An 18181-nucleotide genomic window follows, 5' to 3' on the forward strand; every position below is an offset into this window, starting at 1 on the left:
TTCACATTCCATGACCAAATTTAAAGAGGACAGTATTACTCCATATCCCTGCTTGAACAAAAATTTGATTCTGGCATGGGAAATGAAGCAGATGATCACCCAGTTAACTATAACTTTGCTATAATGCAAAGCATAATGAAGACAGCAGAAATTATGTTAAGTATTTGCTTTTGCTATTTAATAATATCCATTCTTAAATACTTCAGCTAGTTAATGAAGGATTAATTTTACTTTGTAAAGTTATTCTACAGGTTTTTTATATATGACTGAAAAGTCAAACTGAGAACAATCAGCATTTACCAGCTTCTTAGAAAAAACTAGATTTATCAGAAAGTGGAGTTTTTGAATTTATAGCCTCCCCAGATCTCCACTTCTAGTTCTGTGACCAGATGCTCACATAGATGGCCATGAGAAAAGCCATTTACACACACAAAAAAAAGAGTGGAATGATGAGCATAGGCTTGGACAGCTGGCATTTAGCACAAGTTTTTGCCAATTCACAACTAGTTTTCCCCGCACCGATCATTCAGACCGAGCTACAGCAGTTGTATGAAGCCATGGTGGGTAGATTTTGTGGAGGGGGGGGGATAAGGGGGAGCACAATGGATCCACTGCCTGAAGCATTTTCAACCCTTCTTTCCTGGCTTTTTTTTTGGGGGGGGGGGGGCCAAGAGGAAAGGAGGAGCAGGGCAGAAAAGAGAAGTGTCCTGTCTTTCCTTGTTCCATGTTGTTACAGAACTCTACAGAGGTCAGGAAAGAAGACTGGATTTCACATATATACCAGCCACAGTTTCTTCTAGCAAGGCAAAAAAGCACCTGAGGCAGTCTGCCTGCACCCCTGGAGAAGGAGCTGAACATAAGAATCCTGCATCCACATTAGCTACCCACCTGCCTGATTTATAGATGAGAACGACTCCATTCATAATGGTGGCAGCCACATCATAAAACAATTAGTTAGAATGGGTGTGTAACTAGTTTATGGCAGCAAAATGTGCTGCAGATTTTGGACTCTGCACAAATCCATGCATGGTCAAAACTAAAAGCAGTCTACAATTAGTGTAAAAAAAGAAGGTGGTCTTTTTTGACCTTGGTCTATATTCCTGGCCAACTCAAACTGCTTTCAGCAGTGTATTGTCTGCATGTTTTTTATTAAGAATTCTGATGAAAAAACCTAATTTTTAACATTTCCTCCACCACAGTGATTCATAGTGTGTTCATGTGTGTGGAGACAGTTTATAAGTTTAATACAGGCTTTGCAGAACACAATTTGATTTTTGACATAACTTCTTCAGTAAACCCTACATCACACATGAATACAACTGATTGATTAAAAGCTGCTACTGATGTTTTCCATTTTTATACTGTACAACAATTTAACAACAGTATGCAAGATCCCATGAAGTATCAACAGAATTCAAAGCAAATGGAAAAGTTTGTTTTGACTTGGCCATATTTATATATAATAATAAATACACAGGACTTGGTGACATACGTAGAAGATTTTGAGACCTTGCAAGCCAACTTTGGAATGTGGCAACACAGTTTTGAGCAGGCTGGACTTAGAGTCAATATTGGTAAAAATCGAGGCTATGACAAGTTCAAATGGAGAGAACTGACTCCAGTTCCTTGTGACAAGAAGATACCAATAATGTTAAAAGGTACAGTGTATAAAACTAATTTGAGCCATCCTAATATACGGGACAGTGACTAGGCCAGCCACTAGAAAAGATTTCAGTACACTCTCCACTACAGAAATGAAAATGTTGAGATGGACAAATGGTAGGACACTCCACGATGGGAAACAAAATTAGGTTGTTAGGGGCCTAATGCAGGGGTTGCTCCAATTGAAAATAAGTTGGGGAAAACTAGGCTGGTTTGAGCATATTCAGCAGAGACCTGAGAGCTATACTGGTATGATTGCTCTTGCAATGGTTGTGGGTGGAAGATGACCAAGGAGGAAAACAAAGTCTTGATACATGGACTGGATATTAGTCGACCTCAGAGAGACCAATCTGTACAACAGCCTGGAATACAATCATGAGTTTTGGAAGACGTCTATAAAAGCTGCAACCCCAAATAGGGAAGTGGCAAGAAAGCAAAGAAAAAAACACAGGACCAAATTCTGCCATCTTTACTTAAGATTGGTACTTTATTCCACAATTCTGCAGTAAGTTACTACTCAACATGAGTAAGGCTAGCAGACACTGGATTTGTTAAAGAATTTGAAGTACTCCTCTCTGTATATTTTTGAGAAATTTATTTTAGAGAGAGCGGCTTACAAAGTGAACTATTTGAATAAACACAGATATATCCATATTTTTGGCTGAATATGTTTATGCATTTGTTAAAGTTTTTGATTACCATCCCAGAATTGATATTCTCCAGTGACTGCTCCTCAAGAAGCTGGCACACTAGTACAGTATTCTAGTTTATTGTAAGAATTATTTACTGAGACTGTGTACTTCAGAGGTAAAGCGGAAATTATTTTAAAGGTAGATTGCACTTTTGTTTGCTTCTTTATGATGAATGAATGTGGTCTGAAGGGTTTTGAGGGGCTTTTTTACGGTTTTCTGCTTGTTTTTCTACCTTAGAATTAATATTTCTACCTTTGTCTTTTTAATATCTTTGGGACAGGGACTGTCTTATTATCTGTATTACTGCAATAATCATACCTAATCATGGACTAGGACCCCACTGTGCAAGGCACTGTGTTCATACAGCATATAGCACAATAGTGCCCTGTAATTATTACTACGACTAGTAGTAAAAGACGGTTACTCACCTTTGTAACTGTTGTTCTTCGAGATGTGTTGCTCATATCCATTCCAGTTAGGTGTACGCGCCGCGCGTGCACATTCGTCAGAAAACTTTTACCCTAGCAACTCAGTGGGCCGGCAGGTCGCCCCCTAGAGTGGCGCCACCATGGCGCTCGATATATACCTCTGCCGGCCCACCCGCTCCTCAGTTCCTTCTTGCCGGCTACTCCGACAGTGGGGAAGGAGGGCGGGTGTGGAATGGATATGAGCAACACATCTCGAAGAACAACAGTTACAAAGGTGAGTAACCGTCTTTTCTTCTTCGAGTGATTGCTCATATCCATTCCAGTTAGGTGAATCCCAAGCCTTACGTAGGCGGTGGGGTCGGAGTGAAATGCGGCAGAATGAAAACTGCCGAGTCAGAGGCCACAGCCTCTCTTGACTGTTGAACCAGGGCATACTGCGAAGCAAAGGTATGGACCGAGGACCAATGGAGCTTCGCGACAGATCTCGTGGGTAGGTACACGAGCCAGCAAGGCGGCAGACGAAGCCTGAGCCCTGGTAGAATGCATGGTGATGTGGCTTGGTGAAATATGAGCCAAATCATAACAAGTGGGGATGTCCGCCATCACCCAAGATGAGATCCTCTGAGAGGAAAACAAGCAAGCCCTTCCTTTGGCCCGCTACCGCGACAGAGCCGGGGCACCTTAGGAGATGGGTCTGTCAGCACAATATAAATGCGAGCCCTCCACAGATGCCCAAGGAGTGCAATGGTTATGCCCATTGCGTTGAGCTGTGGGTAACATGAAAGGCCGAAACCCCTTAGGGAGGAGACGTAACAGCTACGAGGAAAGTTGTCGTGCAGGACAGGCATAGCAGAGGGCCAGTCGTGAACGGCTCGACTGAGGGAGACATAAGTCTGGTTAAAACGAGGCTGAGCTCCCAGGTCGGGGCTGGGCGGTGCACCCGAGGGTGCGAGCGCTCCAAGCCCTTGAGGGACCTCGAACCCATAGATCGTGAGAACAGGGAACGGCCACCTTAGCCTGCTGGGAGGTAGAGAGGCTGCTAAGTGTATCCTCAGCAATGATACCGTCAGGCCCTGCCGCTGAAGGCCAGAGGCAGGCCAAATAGAGGGGATCGAGACCTCAGCAGGAGCAAGATCGAGCGTATTGCAGCCGTAGAAGAAACACTTCCACCTGGCCCTGACCGTTGACCAGGTGGAAGGCTGCCCGTCACCCCGACTCAGGTACGCAGCAGCCACACCGTGAGGTAAACCAGCTGCAGGACCGAGCGACAAAGCCCGTTGTCGCCCTGAGTGATGAGGTCTGGGTGGGGTGGAAGGGTAATTAGGTCTGTTACTGACAGGCCGAGCAACATGGTAAATCAGTGCTGCCTGGACCACTCTGGAGTGATCATGACGATGCACGCTCTGCCCCTGCGGAGTTTGAGCAGGACCTAGCGGACCAGTGGGAACAGTGGGAAGGCATAATGCAATTGGCCTCTCCACGGCATCAGGAATGCGTCCAAGATCGATCCTGCGGAGAGACCTCGGAAGGAGCAGAACATCTGACATTTCCTGCTCTCGCAGTGAGCGAACAGGTCTGTGTGAGGAAACATCTCAACTTCCGGAAAGCCGAACGCCTCACATGGGGCAGAGTGATCGCTCGTAAGACCAGAAAGACTTGCTGAGGCAAAGCGTTAAGACGTTCCGAACGCCTGGGAGAAAGGACGTCGCCAGCTCCATCGAATGGGCCATGCAAAAGACCCGGAAATGGATGGCCTCCTGACAAAAAAGGGGGTGGGGCAATGTCCCTCCCCGGATACTCATGAAGCACATGGCCGTTGTGTTGGCCGTAAACACCGAGATACAACGGCCTCGCAGCTGCCGCCGGAACCCCTGGCACGCCAGGCGGACTACTCTCATTTTTGGGGCATTGATGTGGAATGCCAGCTCCCAAGAAGACCAAAGGCCTTAAGCCCGGGGGTGACCATGAGCACTCGAGCAGAGAGATGACGCGTCCGTCGTCCGGGCAGTGAGGGCTGGGGCGGATGAAACCGCATCCCTGCCCACATCAGGGAGGGAGGTAGCCACCACTCTAGGGAGTCTATGGTGTTCGAGGGAACGGTGACCACCATGACCATTGGCTCCCTGTCCGGGCGGTACGCCGAGGTGGGCCGGACTTGGCGAGGACGGAGGCGGAACGTGGCGTGTTTGGATACAAACTTGCGGGCAACCATGGACCCAGGAGACTGAGACAAGAACAAGTCGAGGTCGTTGGGAAAGCCCTTCGACCTCCTATGATTGTTGCCATCGCCTAAAACCGCAGGTGTGATAAGCAGGCTCCAGCTGGGTAGGAGACCAGGATAGCCCCTTGGAAGCCCAACCTCTGCGTGGGAACCAGAGTGGATTGCTCTATAGGAACCATCAGGCCTTGGCCTGTGAATAAGACCGTGACGATGTCCACGCACTGAGTGGTTTGTGTCTCAGAGTCTCCTCGGATAAGCGAATCGATGGTAGGCGGCGACTATGGCCGTAGGCCAGGAGAGTGACCGTTGGCTATAAAGCGGAGGTACCTCCTGTGCGGAGGGAAGATGGCGTCACGAAAGTACGCGTCCCTCATATCCAGGGCGGCATAGTAGCCCCCAGGAGGTAAGGATGGAATAATGGTTCCCAGGGATACCATGCAGAACTTCAACCTCATTCTAAACCGGTTGAGTCCGTGCCGGACCAGGAAGGTCTGACCTGTGCCCGCGTGGGGGACTAGGGCATAACGGGAGTAAAACCCCTCGCCCCTTTCGCCCGCCGAAGGGGGACAGGGCTGGAGCAAATTAAAGGTGATACACTGTCCCCAGGTACACCTTGGAAGGTTCGTCTCCGGTCCCAGTGGTAATTACGAGGGACCTTGACCTTGGCTCTTTAGGGGGCCTGACGTTCGTCCGCGACCACCTTGGCCTTGCCGTTAGCCAAAGTTCTGCCTCTGGCTAGGCACAGAGTATGGCGGCTGGGGCCAGAAAGGCCTGCGTTTAATCGCCGGCGTATGCATGCTTAGAGAGCGCATTAGGAGCCCATTGACCACCAGGCTTCGCAGCCTGGGGCTGTCCCTGCCACGACGAGGCCTTTACCAACAAAGGGTAAATCCTGAATGGCAAACTGCAGCTCCCGTCGGAGGTTTGAAACCTGAAGCCATGCACCTCATGGCGACGCCCAAGGCCAGAGTCCTGGCCGCAGTGTCTGCTGCGTCCAACGAGGCCTGGAGGGACGCTCCGGGAACCTCCTTTCCTCTGTCCTCCGAGACGGCAGCGGACTCCTGGCGGGAGGTCTGAAGGAAAAACTCCTTCACCCCGGTGCTATAAGTATTGCAGCTAAGCAAGGCTTGTTGCTTTGCTACGTAGAACTGTAGGGCCTCTGCAGAGTACCCTGGCGGCCAAGCAAGCCCATGCGCCAAGCCTCTTTCGGCATTGGGGCGGGCGCCCGCTGGCCATCATGTCAGGATCATGGTCCTGAGCATAGAATCTGCGCATATGGAATGACACAGATGCGTGTGCGGACTGCCACGGAGGTACTAAAGAAGGCACAGGCAGAGTCTCTGACTCACTCGGACCTTGCCCAACTCGGCACCGGGGACCGGCACCGGGAGGCGTACCGGTACCTGGAACGAGATCCAGACCCGCAACCAGAACGGTGCCGGGAGGTCAACCGAGATCTCGAGGCTCGGGGAGAGACTACAGGAGTCAAGGTATCCGCCGCGGCGCCGGGAGTCGGAACGGTGCCGACAGCGGGTCGGCGAACGGAATACCGGGCGGTGCAGCGAGTGTGACCAGTACCGATGAGGAAACAGCATCGGGACTGCCGATGGTGCCGGGCGTGTCGACAGAACCTGGAGTGCCTGCGGGACCGTAATCATGAACGGTGCCGCTCTGCTGTGCTGACAGAGGACGGTCACCTGAAGAGACTGTATCAGGCAGCATCGACTCTGTCATGGCAATGAAATTCCTCGCCGTCGGTAACGTCTCCGGCGTGGAGGGAACAGCAGGCTCAACCACAGCGCATAGTGGGGAGCTGTCAGGCATCGGATTCGACGGCCCTTGTGGGACCGGGGTTGACGGTACCGAGGTTCGGTGCCGGGCGATCCGAGTTAGATAAGCTGGCTGGCTGCGGTGCCGTCGGCACGGAAGCAGCAGGAGCAATAAGCTCAACCACGGCGCGTGCCGGGGAGCCGTCAGGCACCGAATTCGATAGCCCTTGTGGGACCGGAATCGACGGTGCCGACATTGTCGGTGCCTCAGAGGCGTCTGTGCTGGGCAATCCGACCGAGACTAGCCCTCTGGCTGCGATGCAGGTTGCACGGAAGCAGGAGCAGGGCTCTCAACCACGGCGCGTGCCGGGGAGCCCTCAGGCCCTGGATCCTAACGGCCCTCGTGGGACCGGGACCGACGGTGCCGACGTCATCGGTGCCGCAGCAGACGTCGGTGCCGGGCGATCCGACTCAGAGGAGCCCTCTGGCTGCGGTGCCGTTGGCACGGAAGCAGCATGAGCAGTAACTCAACCACGGCGCGTGCCGGGGAGCCGTCAGGCACCGGATCCTAACGGCCCTCGTAGGACCGGGATCGGCGGTGCCGACGTCATCGGTGCCGCAGCAGGCGTCGGTGCCGGGCGATCTGACTCAGACGAGCTCTCTGGCTGCGGTGCCGCTGGCACGGAAGCAGCAGGAGCAGTAGCTCAACCACGGCGCGTGCCGGGGAGCCGTCAGGCACCGGATTCTACGGCCCTTACGGGACCGGGATTGACGGTGCCGACGTCGTCGATGCCTCAGCAGGTGTCGGTGCCGGGCGATCCGACCTAGACGGGCTCACTGGCTGCAGTGCCGCTGGCACGGAAGCAGCAGGAGCAGTAGCTCAACCACGGCGCGTGCCGGGGAGCCGTCAGGCACCGGATTCTACGGCCCTTACGGGACTGGGATCGACGGTGCCGACGTCGTCGATGCCTCAGCAGGTGTTGGTGCCGGGCGATCCGACCTAGACGGGCTCACTGGCTGCAGTGCCGCTGGCACGGAAGCAGCAGGAGCAGGAGCTCAACCACGGCGCGTGCCGGGGAGCCGTCAGGCACCGGATTCCACGGCCCTCGTGGGACCGGGATCGACGGTGCCGACGTCATCGGTGCCGGGTGATCCGTCTTAGATGAGCTCTCTGGCTGCGGTGCCGTTGGCACGGAAGCAGCAGGAGCAGTAAGCTCTACCACGGCGCGTGCCGGGGAGCTGCCAGGCACCGGATTCCGTGGCCCTGGGGGACTGGAAACGACGGTGTCGACGTCATCGGTGCCTCTGCAGGTGTCGGTGCCAGGTAATCCAACTTAGACGAGCTCCCTGGCTGCGATGCAGATGGCACGGAAGCAGCAGGAGCAGGGGGTCTCAACCACGGCGCGTGCCGGGGAGCCATCAGGCACCAGCAGGAATCGTAGGCTCTCTCGACCTCGGAAGAAGGGAGCGGTGCCGAGCCGATATCGGTGCCGGCGACGGCCGGTGCCGAAAGGCCTTGGTAGTATCGGCGGGGTCCGGTGCCAAGGAGGCGCTACTGCCCGCCGCTTGATCATCGCTCGGCGCCCCAGGTGGAGGGGTAAGTGAAAATCCCACACCGTTTTGTTCTCGGCTTAAAAGCCTTGCAAATGGGGCACTTAGCTGTCAAGTGTGATTCCCTGAGGCACTTGAAACAGGAGTCGTGTGGATCTCCCTTCGGCCGCGGCTTCTGGCACGCCGGCCCATTCGAAAAACCGGTGAGCCCCGCATGGGCTCCGGGACCGGGTTCATGGAAGGGGCTACTTCCCGAACCCCGCTAACTAAACTAACCATGTTAGCAAAGAAAACGTATAACTATACAAATATATAAATAAAAGGGTTATAACTGCGTAACTATATACGAGAAATACGAGTAGCTAGGGAAGTGGAGGTCAGCTAAGCCGCGCTCCACTGTTCCAACGACCGACACGGGCGGTAAGAAGGAACTGAGGAGCGGGTGGGCCGGCAGAGGTATATATCGAGCGCCATGGTGGCGCCACTCTAGGGGGCGACCTGCCGGCCCACTGAGTTGCTAGGGTAAAAGTTTTCCGACGAATGTGCACGCGCGGCGCGTACACCTAACTGGAATGGATATGAGCAATCACTCGAAGAAGAAGTAGTCTTTTGTTGCTCAGAACAGTTCAGATGCAACAGCGCACAATAAACATGTTCAATTTTTAACAAGAACACCTTTTATCCAAAGTGCCAGTGTCTGAAGTTATATAGGAGTTAAAAAATTATCCCACATGTTTGCAGTCTGACTAAAAACCCTTTCCCCTCTTAATTGCTCACAAGTAACTCTTAAAGCATCATCATTTTATTAATATTCAGTCAAAGCATTAGAGAGTCTTCCAGGGTAGACAAAACTTCAAGCACATTTAATAAATCAGAAAGAAGCAAAAGGACATTAGCCCAATTTTCCCCTTTGCAGGTCACCTTTAATATGTCCCATATGTTATTTATGAAAATATTAGAAATAACCATTAAAATAATTAAAAGAAATTTCCACTTTTAAAAATAAAAAACTTTGTTAAAAGTTTAAGGGAAAAGTTAGTCATATATAAAATATACCCACTTTTATTTAAAAAAAGCACAGAAGCAAAGGTTAAAATACCAATGGGAGAAAAAAGAGGCGAAGCTTAAAATAGGGAGAAAATTGCACGTTGCATCACTTTCTCTTATCTGCATAGTGTTTTCACCACTTTTGGTATAATTAAGTGTCCCACATTAATAACAGCAGTGTATCACTACACACCTAACAAAAGGCTGAAAAGGTGAAATCCTGGCCCTACCGAAATCTATGAGAGTTTTACCACTGACTTCAAAGTGACCAGGATTTCATCTTATAAATACAGTGAAGCAGTCCAGCAGTTAATACAAAAAGCAGCAAGAAATGGAGGGAATAGGTGAGGAGCAAACAACAAATATATCAAGCTACTGTTCCTCCCAGACCATTCAAAACAGGGTTTCACAAAAAACTTTTCAGATAGTGTGACCCAAATCTTAAGGCTAGCAGAGGCTGGGATTTTCAAAGGAGCTTAAGGGAACTAGATGCCTAATTTCCATTGTAATTGAATGAGGATTTTGCTGTAAATTCCCTTAGGCTCCTCTATTTGATCGAGTTCTTGAAGTTTGGTGTTTTCAGCTATCAGATTCTCCCCACTTTCAATAAGTTTTATCTTTTATTTTCTTCTCTCGCTTACTTCAAAGGCATGTTGAAATCTTGTAGTTAAATCAAGATGATCACTTTTGTATCCTTATAGACAGAAGTGCTCATCAACTTTAGTTTGCACATCTCGTGCTAAGATGTCAATTAATATACAATTTTAATTAGCTAAAAGAACAAACAGCGCATACATCATACCACTGAAAATGAAGTTGACTTCACCAATTAGACGAGCAAGCTCACTTTTATTATGCCCTCTGTTAGAAAGAGGAGCCTTGAGGAATCTCTACCAAGCTTAAAACTACTGAGGATAATTTTCTTTTTAAGTCTCCACTTGAGAAATTTTGGATCAGTCCCAAAAGTTTTGGAAGACACAGCCCATGCCATTTTTAAAAGGAATTAACCTGTATTTACTTTTTGGTATTTTGGTTTATTGATAATTTTTCTTAGGTCTTCTGAAATGGGCATTAAGAGTATTCAGATATAAATAAAATTTATAATATTGTATTCCATGCCTTAAAAAGCAGAAACACACCAATAAAGTCATACTATGCGATGTTCATTACATTTTGGCAGTGAATCTAAGAAACACAACAGCAGTCAACATGCATAACAATTGATTTTTGTAGTCAAAGAAAATTATTGCCTCACTTCTGTTTCTGAGCACTTCTCTCAGCTCTATTAATTCATAATTTAATTTAAATGTTTAAAGTTACACCTAACAAATTTTGTAAAATCCTTCCTAGCGCAACAGTAGTAGGGGGGAGGGGGAAGCATTGTTCCTTCTGGGGTCTCCATGTTATTAAAAAAAGTTCTATATTCCAGCTATGCTTTCATAGAGCGTTCAGGTTTCCCCCCAACTGGTGCTCCTGTCCCAGCTCACAGAACAAACTAAGAAGAAATGGAGTTTTTCCTTAAAAATTTGCTCCATGCAGACATGACTGCTTCTCTACTAATAATCCTCAAAGTCATTTGCTTTGAAAAGCAAGTTTTTCACCTCAAGCACAAAAATTACCTGACCCCCTACAAGATCAGTGGTAAGCACTTATGCTCCATTTCTTTGCATGCTATGGAAAATCTTATCTTTCCACATGAAAATACCAGTCTCTTATAGTTTTGTTCTTGCAGTCACACTTTATCTAGCGCAAGCTGCATTATAAAACTTTAAAATTATCAGAAATTAAATATATAATGCTAAACAGAGAAGAGACAACAGGCACCATTACCTCATCCCTATCTGTCTGCTGCAGGCTGCAATGTTTATTTTAATTGGCAATGTTAGTCAGGCTTCCAGCTTTTCTTATTTTCCATCAATGTTACAAAATTAGGTCAATCTTAACACACACACGGCAACATTGTGGCACTCACACTCTCTCGCTGATAGAAAGTAATCATAGATTAAGTGTTAAACACAGATCATGTGCTCAGCACTTTACAAAAGCAACAAAGATATCTCCTACTCTTAAAGAGAGTCAGTTTTGCTGGAGTTCATAATGCCATAATTCTATACTTACAGCACATTTCCACTACTGCAGAAATATTAAGTAGTACTGACAAATGTATTTTTCAAGTAACATTTTTGATATTTTGTTTTTTTGTTTTAAAGTCAACGTGATGAATGCTCTGTACTCACTCTGGCACTCTATGAACTGATGAATAAAAGTGCAGTCCCCTCCACTCTTTGAAAGAAAGTGCTCTAGTAAAGAAAGAAACACTTCAGTTTACATGTCCTCATCATCTTAGAACTGATTTAACTATAAAATCTGAAATATATATTAAAATATTTGTAAATTCGGCGTTATTCTCAGATTTCATTATAGTGGATCAACCTAATATACAAGCAGACAAGACATTTTCTGTTGAAATAGTTAAGAATTATTTTTGGAGATTAGAAATTATATACATTGTTTTTTAGACCTGGTTGCAGAAAATATTGGGCAAGTATCCTTAGTATATTCAATTAAAAGTATGTTCAATTTTTAAAGTGTAAACTTTAATACTAAACTCTATGAAAGTTGTTAATGAAAATGAATGAAAAATATTTACCTCAAGAATTATAATACTATTTCTAAAAATCTTTACTTAACAAGTTTAGTAACTGATTCATTTTACAAAAATTCCTACATTTAGCAGCAACTAGAACACCAATTTCAGTTTAGCTAGGTCATAAATTTCTCTCTCTCTCTCTCTCCCCCCCCTCCACTGGCAAATTTATAGTTGCATCAAAAAGATTTAACTCAGTGTTCACCAACAGACAAATTAAAAATCAATTCAGAATATACAAGATGATGCAATCCTCGACACTTTCTTACAGTGCAGTTTACTGAAATATCAAACCCCATAGCATTGAGAGGCAAGCAGTCCCTACCATGAGTATACTATTAGTTCTGAACAAAAAAGATATTAAATCCTTGCACTAAGAGAAAAAAGAAACAATTTTACATATTTTATTCTTAATTTGAATATGTTTATCCTCATTTTAAAAAGTCCTTTTAGAGCGAAAGTGATTTTTTTCTTTACTCTTCAATTGTAATCCCTCCTAAAATTTGAAAACACATACACACAAAATCAGTTTTGTTTTTTTACGTTGGCAAATGTTATTTTTCCTTGTAATGAGACTCCAACCAAAAGAACACAATAAAACACAATTAGATTTCTTTGAAACACAATGGTCTTGTGTGTAATGTCCTGCAGTGGGTTCAATTCCCAGCTCTGCCAAAGACTTCTGTAACCATGGTCAAATCACAGTTCTTGCAAGGCTCAGTTCCCTGTACATAAAATGAGGATAATAATAATTCCTTCTTCACACAATATCTTTACTGTTTAGCTTGTAAGCTCTTTGGGTCAGGCACTGTCTGTCTTTTATTACATACGAATAGTACCACATGGAACAAGGCTCTGACCTCTGTTGGGGCCTCTATTATTCTTTGTATTACAGAAAAAGGAATGGAAATATGGGGGGAGGAATAGTGAATACAGAGCGGAAGTGGATGACAGGCGACTGGGGGAAGCATGATGGAGAATGTGAGTGGGGCAGCTGCCTATCTTTTCTAGATAGATAGAGGGAAAGAAGGAGAGCTTACTCACACCTTGTGCAGTAACTGGAGTTCTTTGAATTGTGTCCTTCTATGGGTGCTCCACTTCAGGGGTGCTCATACCTCTTGCACCTTTAATCAGAGATTTTTAGAAGTAGTGCCTATTTGGCCTGTGCATGGACTTTGTGCCCCACTCCGAAGTTATATAAGGCTGTGTGGGCAAACTGCCCAGAGTTCCTTCTCTACTATGAAGTCCCCAGAGAAAACTCTAAGGTAGAGGGTAAGGAGGACACATGGTGGATTACCCACAGGATCACACATCTTGAAGAACTCCAGTTACTGCATAAAGGTGAGTTAACCCCTCCTTCTTCCAGTAGTGTCCCTTTGGGCGCTCCACTTCAGGTGACTACCAAGCAGTACCTCCAGCGGAAGGAGGGAGTTTCAGCATCAAGTCTATGACTGAAGACAATACAACCTTTTTAACAGCAGTATCTGATTTAGAAAAAAGACAGTTACTCACCTTTGTAATTGTTGTTCTTCGAGATGTGTTGCTCATATCCATTCTAATTAGGTCCGCGCGCACCGCGTGCACAATCGGAGAATTTTTACCCTAGCAATACCTGGTTGGTTGGCTGTGGAGCCCCCTGGAGTGGCACCTTCATGGCGCTGGATATACCCCAGCCGACCCAGCGTTCCCTCAGTTCCTTCTTGCCAGCTACTCCGATAGTGGTGAAGGAGGGCGGGTTTGGAAGGGATATGAGCAACACATCTCGAAGAACAACAGTTAAAAAAGGTGAGTAACAGTCTTTTCTTCTTCGAGTGCTTGCTAAAATCGATTCCAACTAGGTGACTCCCAAGCCTTACCTAGGCGGTGAGGTCAGAGTGAGACATCGCTGAGTGCAGAACCACTGAGCCAAATGTGGCATCGTCTCTAGACTGCTGTACTAACGTATAGTGAGTGGCAAAGGTATGAATGGATGACCAAACCGCCGCTCTAAGATCTCATGGATTGGAATTTGTGCCAGGACAGCGGTTGAGGAGGCTTGAGCTCTTGTGGAGTGGGCGGTGAGGCATGGCATCGGGACACCGGCCAAGTCGTAGCAAGCACAAATACAGGACGTGATCCAAGGACGTTGCAAGGAAACTGGTAGGCCTTTCATCCGGTCAGCCACTGCAATGAAAAGTTGAGTCGTCTTCCTAAACGGCTTCGTACGCTCGATATAGAATGCGAGGGCCCTGCGAACATCCAGAGAGTGCATACACTGATCTTGCCGCGCAGCATGTGGCTTGGATGGAAGACTGGGAGCAAGATATCCTGGTTCACATGAAAAGCTGATACCACATTGGGGAGAAAGGCACGGTAGGGGCGAAGCTGTGCCTTGTCTTTAAGGAAGACTATACAGAAGTTCCGATGTGAGGGCTCTGATTTCAGAAGTGATGGCTCTGAAGTGATGGCTACAAGGAAGGTTGTCTTCCAAGATAGATAAAGGAGTGTGCATGTAGTCACTGGCTCGAACGGGGGCCCCGTGAGCCTGGAAAGGATCAGGTTAAGGTCCCAAGCCGGAACCTGTTGACGCTGTTGTGGGTATAGTCGATCTAAGCCCTTTAGGAATCTAACGACCATTGGCTTAGAAAAAACCAAGGAAGCATGTTCTCCTGGATGGAACACCGAAATAGCAGCCAGGTGCGCCCTGACAGATGATAATGCCAGGCCCTGCTGCTTTAGGGATAGGAGATAGTCCAGTATAAGTGGTAGTGATGCCTGCAAGGGGGGCATTGAGTGATGCTCGCACCAACAGGAGAAGCGCTTCCATTTGGCTAAGTAGGTGGTCCGTGTGGAGAGTTTCCTGCTGCCTAATAGAACCTGCTGCACGGATTATGAGCACAGTAACTCCGCCCGAGTCAGCCATATAGCATCCAAGCTGAAAGGTGGAGCGACTGCAGGTCGGGGTGACAAAGTCGTTCATGGTCCTGGGAGATCAGGTCTGGCCACAGTGGGAGCGTGATCGGAGGCTCTACTGACAACTCCAGGAGCATGGTATACCAGTGCTGCCTTGGCCATGCTGGTGTGACCAGAATCATGCATGCCTTGTCCCTGCGCAGCTTGAGCAGGACCCCATGGACCAGGCGAATGGAGGGAAGGCACAGAACAACTGGTCTGTCCACGGAAGTAGGAAAGCATCTGATAGGGAGCCCTGAGAGCGTCCTTGGAGAGAACAGAACACTTGGAAGTGCCAATTGATGCGCGACGTGAATGGGTCGATCTGGGGAAACCCCTACCTCCGTAAGATGGAGTGGATGACATCTGGATGAACTAACCACTCGTGAGTTTGGAATGACCTGCTGAGACGGTCTGCCAGCGTGTTCTGGACTCCTGGGAGAAATGACGCCATCAGATGTATTGAGTGGACTATGCAAAACTCCCAAAGGCGAATGGCCTCCTGGCATAGGGGGGACGACCGAGCTCCCCCTTGCTTGTTGATGTAGAAAATGGCCATGGTGTTGTCTGTGAGGACTGCCACACAACGGCCACGTAGGAGACCGCAAAACGCCTGACATGCTAGACATCAGTTCTCGAACATTCATGTGCAGAGTTAGTTTGGATGCGGTTCAAAGGCCCTGCGTCTGGTGTTCCCCGAGGTGGGTGCCCCAGCCCAGAGATGATGCGTCTGTGACAAGGTATAAGGAAGGTTGTGGGGTGTGAAATGGTACCCCTTCACACACCGACATGTGGTTCAGCCAGTAGCTGAGGGAGGTCAAGACCGATTCCGGAACCGTGACCATCATGTTCAGGCTGTCCCAACCTGGATGATACACCATTGATACCCAGGCCTGAAACGGGCGAAGCCAACGTCTGGCATGTCTGGTTACATAAGTGCATGATGCCATGTGCCCCAGAAGGCCGAGGCACGTCCTTATCGTGGAAGTCGGAAAGCTTTGGAAGCTGCGGATGATGTTTGCGATAGCCTGAAAATGAGTGTCCGTCAGGAGAGCGCAGGCAAGTCTGGAGTCTAAGACTGCCCCGATAAACTCTATTCTCTGGGATGGTTCCAGAGTTGACTTCTCTGTTGAGTAAGATGCTCAGTTGGTGGAAGGTGCCTAGGATAAATTGGACGTGGGATTGCACTTCTTCCCTGGTGTGGCCCCGAATGAGCCAGTCATTGAGATATGGAACACCTGTATTCATTGTCGATGAAGGTAGGCTGCCACAATGGCCATACGTTTGGTGAACACTCTTGGAGTCGTGGACAGCCCGAAGGGAAGGATGGCAAACTGGTAATGTTTGTGGTTTACCACAAAGCGAAGGAAGCGCCTGTTTGAGTCTAAAGTCCCACTCCTTTTTGGTTTGAGGCCTGAAAGCCTTACAGATCTTGCACTTTTTGGTCTGGTGAGACTCCCTGAGGCACTTTAAACAAGAGTCATGGGGATCTCCCGTTGGCATAGGCTTCGAACAGGCTGAGCACGGCTTAAAGCCCAGAGCCCTGGGCATTAGCCCAGGTGGCACGCCGGGAGGAAGTCAGGGAGGGACCCCTTCCAGCCCGCTAACTTCACTTATAACTCTATAACTATCAACTACTGTATTACACTAAATCTATAACTATATAACTACTAAGAACAAGAACATATCTAAACCGGGAAGTAAAAGCTAGGGACAGTGGAGAGCTATGCCACGCTCCACAGTTCCAGCGACTGTCACGGGTGGTAAGAAGGAACTGAGGGGGCGCTGAGTCGGCTGGGGTATATATCCAGCACCATGAAGGAGCCACTCCAGGGGGCTCCACAACCGACCCACCGGGTGTTGCTAGGGTAAAAATTCTCTGACAATCGTGCACGCAGCGCGCACACACCTAATTGGAATCGATATGAGCAAGCACTCAAAGAAGAACTGGTATGTATGGAAATCTACACGGTAGCCTTACACGTATCCAGAACAGGAACATTCTTGAGCAATGCCATAGATGTAGACAGAGATTTTGTGGAATGGGCCAACATTCTAGGACAAGTTCATATGTCTGTAAATTTATAGCAAATGTGATACAGACAGAAATCCACTTGGAGAGTCTCCACCTTTGGAGCTATCCGCAATAGACATGAACAGTCTGGGTGACTTCCTAAATGACTTAGTTCTGTCCACATAAAAAGCTAATGCCCTCCTAACAATCGAAGTGTGCAAAATGACATCCTCTCTGGACTTTGTGAAATAACCAGAAGGTGGAAAGCTTGGTTCATGTGAAACTCAGATGAAACCTTGGGTAAAAATTTTAGGCATGGGATGTAATGAAAATTTGTCCTTGAAAAATACTGCAAAATGGAGGATCTGTCATTAGGGCCCCTATTTCTCCAACCCTAGAAACAGAGGCGATGGTCTCCAGAAAGGCTGCCATCGGAGATAAATTAACAAGAGAACAGGTAGTCATTGGCTCAAGGGGGGGAAAGCCCATAAGGTATCAAAGTACTAAATCAAAATCCCAAATAAGAGTAGGTTTCTTAACTTGGGCGAAAAGATTCCCCAATCCTCTCAGAAACCTTACAGTTGTAGGATGGGAGAAGACTAAGAATCCCTCAACCGCTGAATAGAAGGCTGTTATAGCCACCAAGTGGACCCTGATAGAGCTCATGGATAGTCCTCTTTTTTAGCTCTAGTCTAGGAGGTAATCAAGGTATGATTGCGAGGGAATAATCAACAGGTGGAACACTTCTCTGGACACACCTCAGACTGAAACTCTCTCTCTTTTAGAGGTAAGTATCTCATGGAATCTTTCCTATTCTTAGTAATACCTGGTGTACCTCCTTAGAATAAATTGACTCTAGTCCCATGAACCATCAAAGAGCCAACCCTTGAGATAGAGTATCTTCAAGTTGGGATGAAGAGTAAGGCTGGCATCCTGGGAAAGAAGATGAGGAATGGACAGATGGCTGATTGCCTGACAGATGGCTAGGTGAATCAGATAAGGATACCACATCTGTCTGGGCCATTTTGGGACTATTAATACAATTCTGGCTTTGTCATGCTTGATCTTGTTCATTACATTCAAAATCAGGGACATGGGGGGAAAACCATATAGAAGACTTCTTTGTTCATGGAACAAGGATGCCAACTCCCAAAGAGAAAAGGACCCAATCCCCTTCCTTGAGAAAAATGTTTGCATTTTTTTGTTGGTCACAATGGCA

General features: G+C 47.7%; 1 protein-coding gene across 22 annotated transcripts in view; it reads right to left on the reverse strand.

The window, feature by feature from the left end:
- The window catches only part of SLMAP (sarcolemma associated protein), a 200351-nt gene that overhangs the window by 41821 nt on the left and 140349 nt on the right, over nt 1-18181 (reverse strand). For 17 of the 22 annotated variants that reach the window (XM_050958433.1, XM_050958455.1, XM_050958435.1 and 14 more), the window contains one exon: nt 11608-11670. The exons of the other annotated variants lie outside the window; for them this stretch is intronic. In XM_050958433.1, the coding sequence (XP_050814390.1) occupies nt 11608-11670 (63 nt within the window). The remainder of the gene's footprint in view (nt 1-11607; nt 11671-18181) is intronic. 22 annotated transcript variants of the gene reach the window in all.

This window comes from Gopherus flavomarginatus, chromosome 6, assembly GCF_025201925.1.
Source record: "Gopherus flavomarginatus isolate rGopFla2 chromosome 6, rGopFla2.mat.asm, whole genome shotgun sequence".
Taxonomy (NCBI): Eukaryota; Metazoa; Chordata; order Testudines; family Testudinidae; genus Gopherus; species Gopherus flavomarginatus.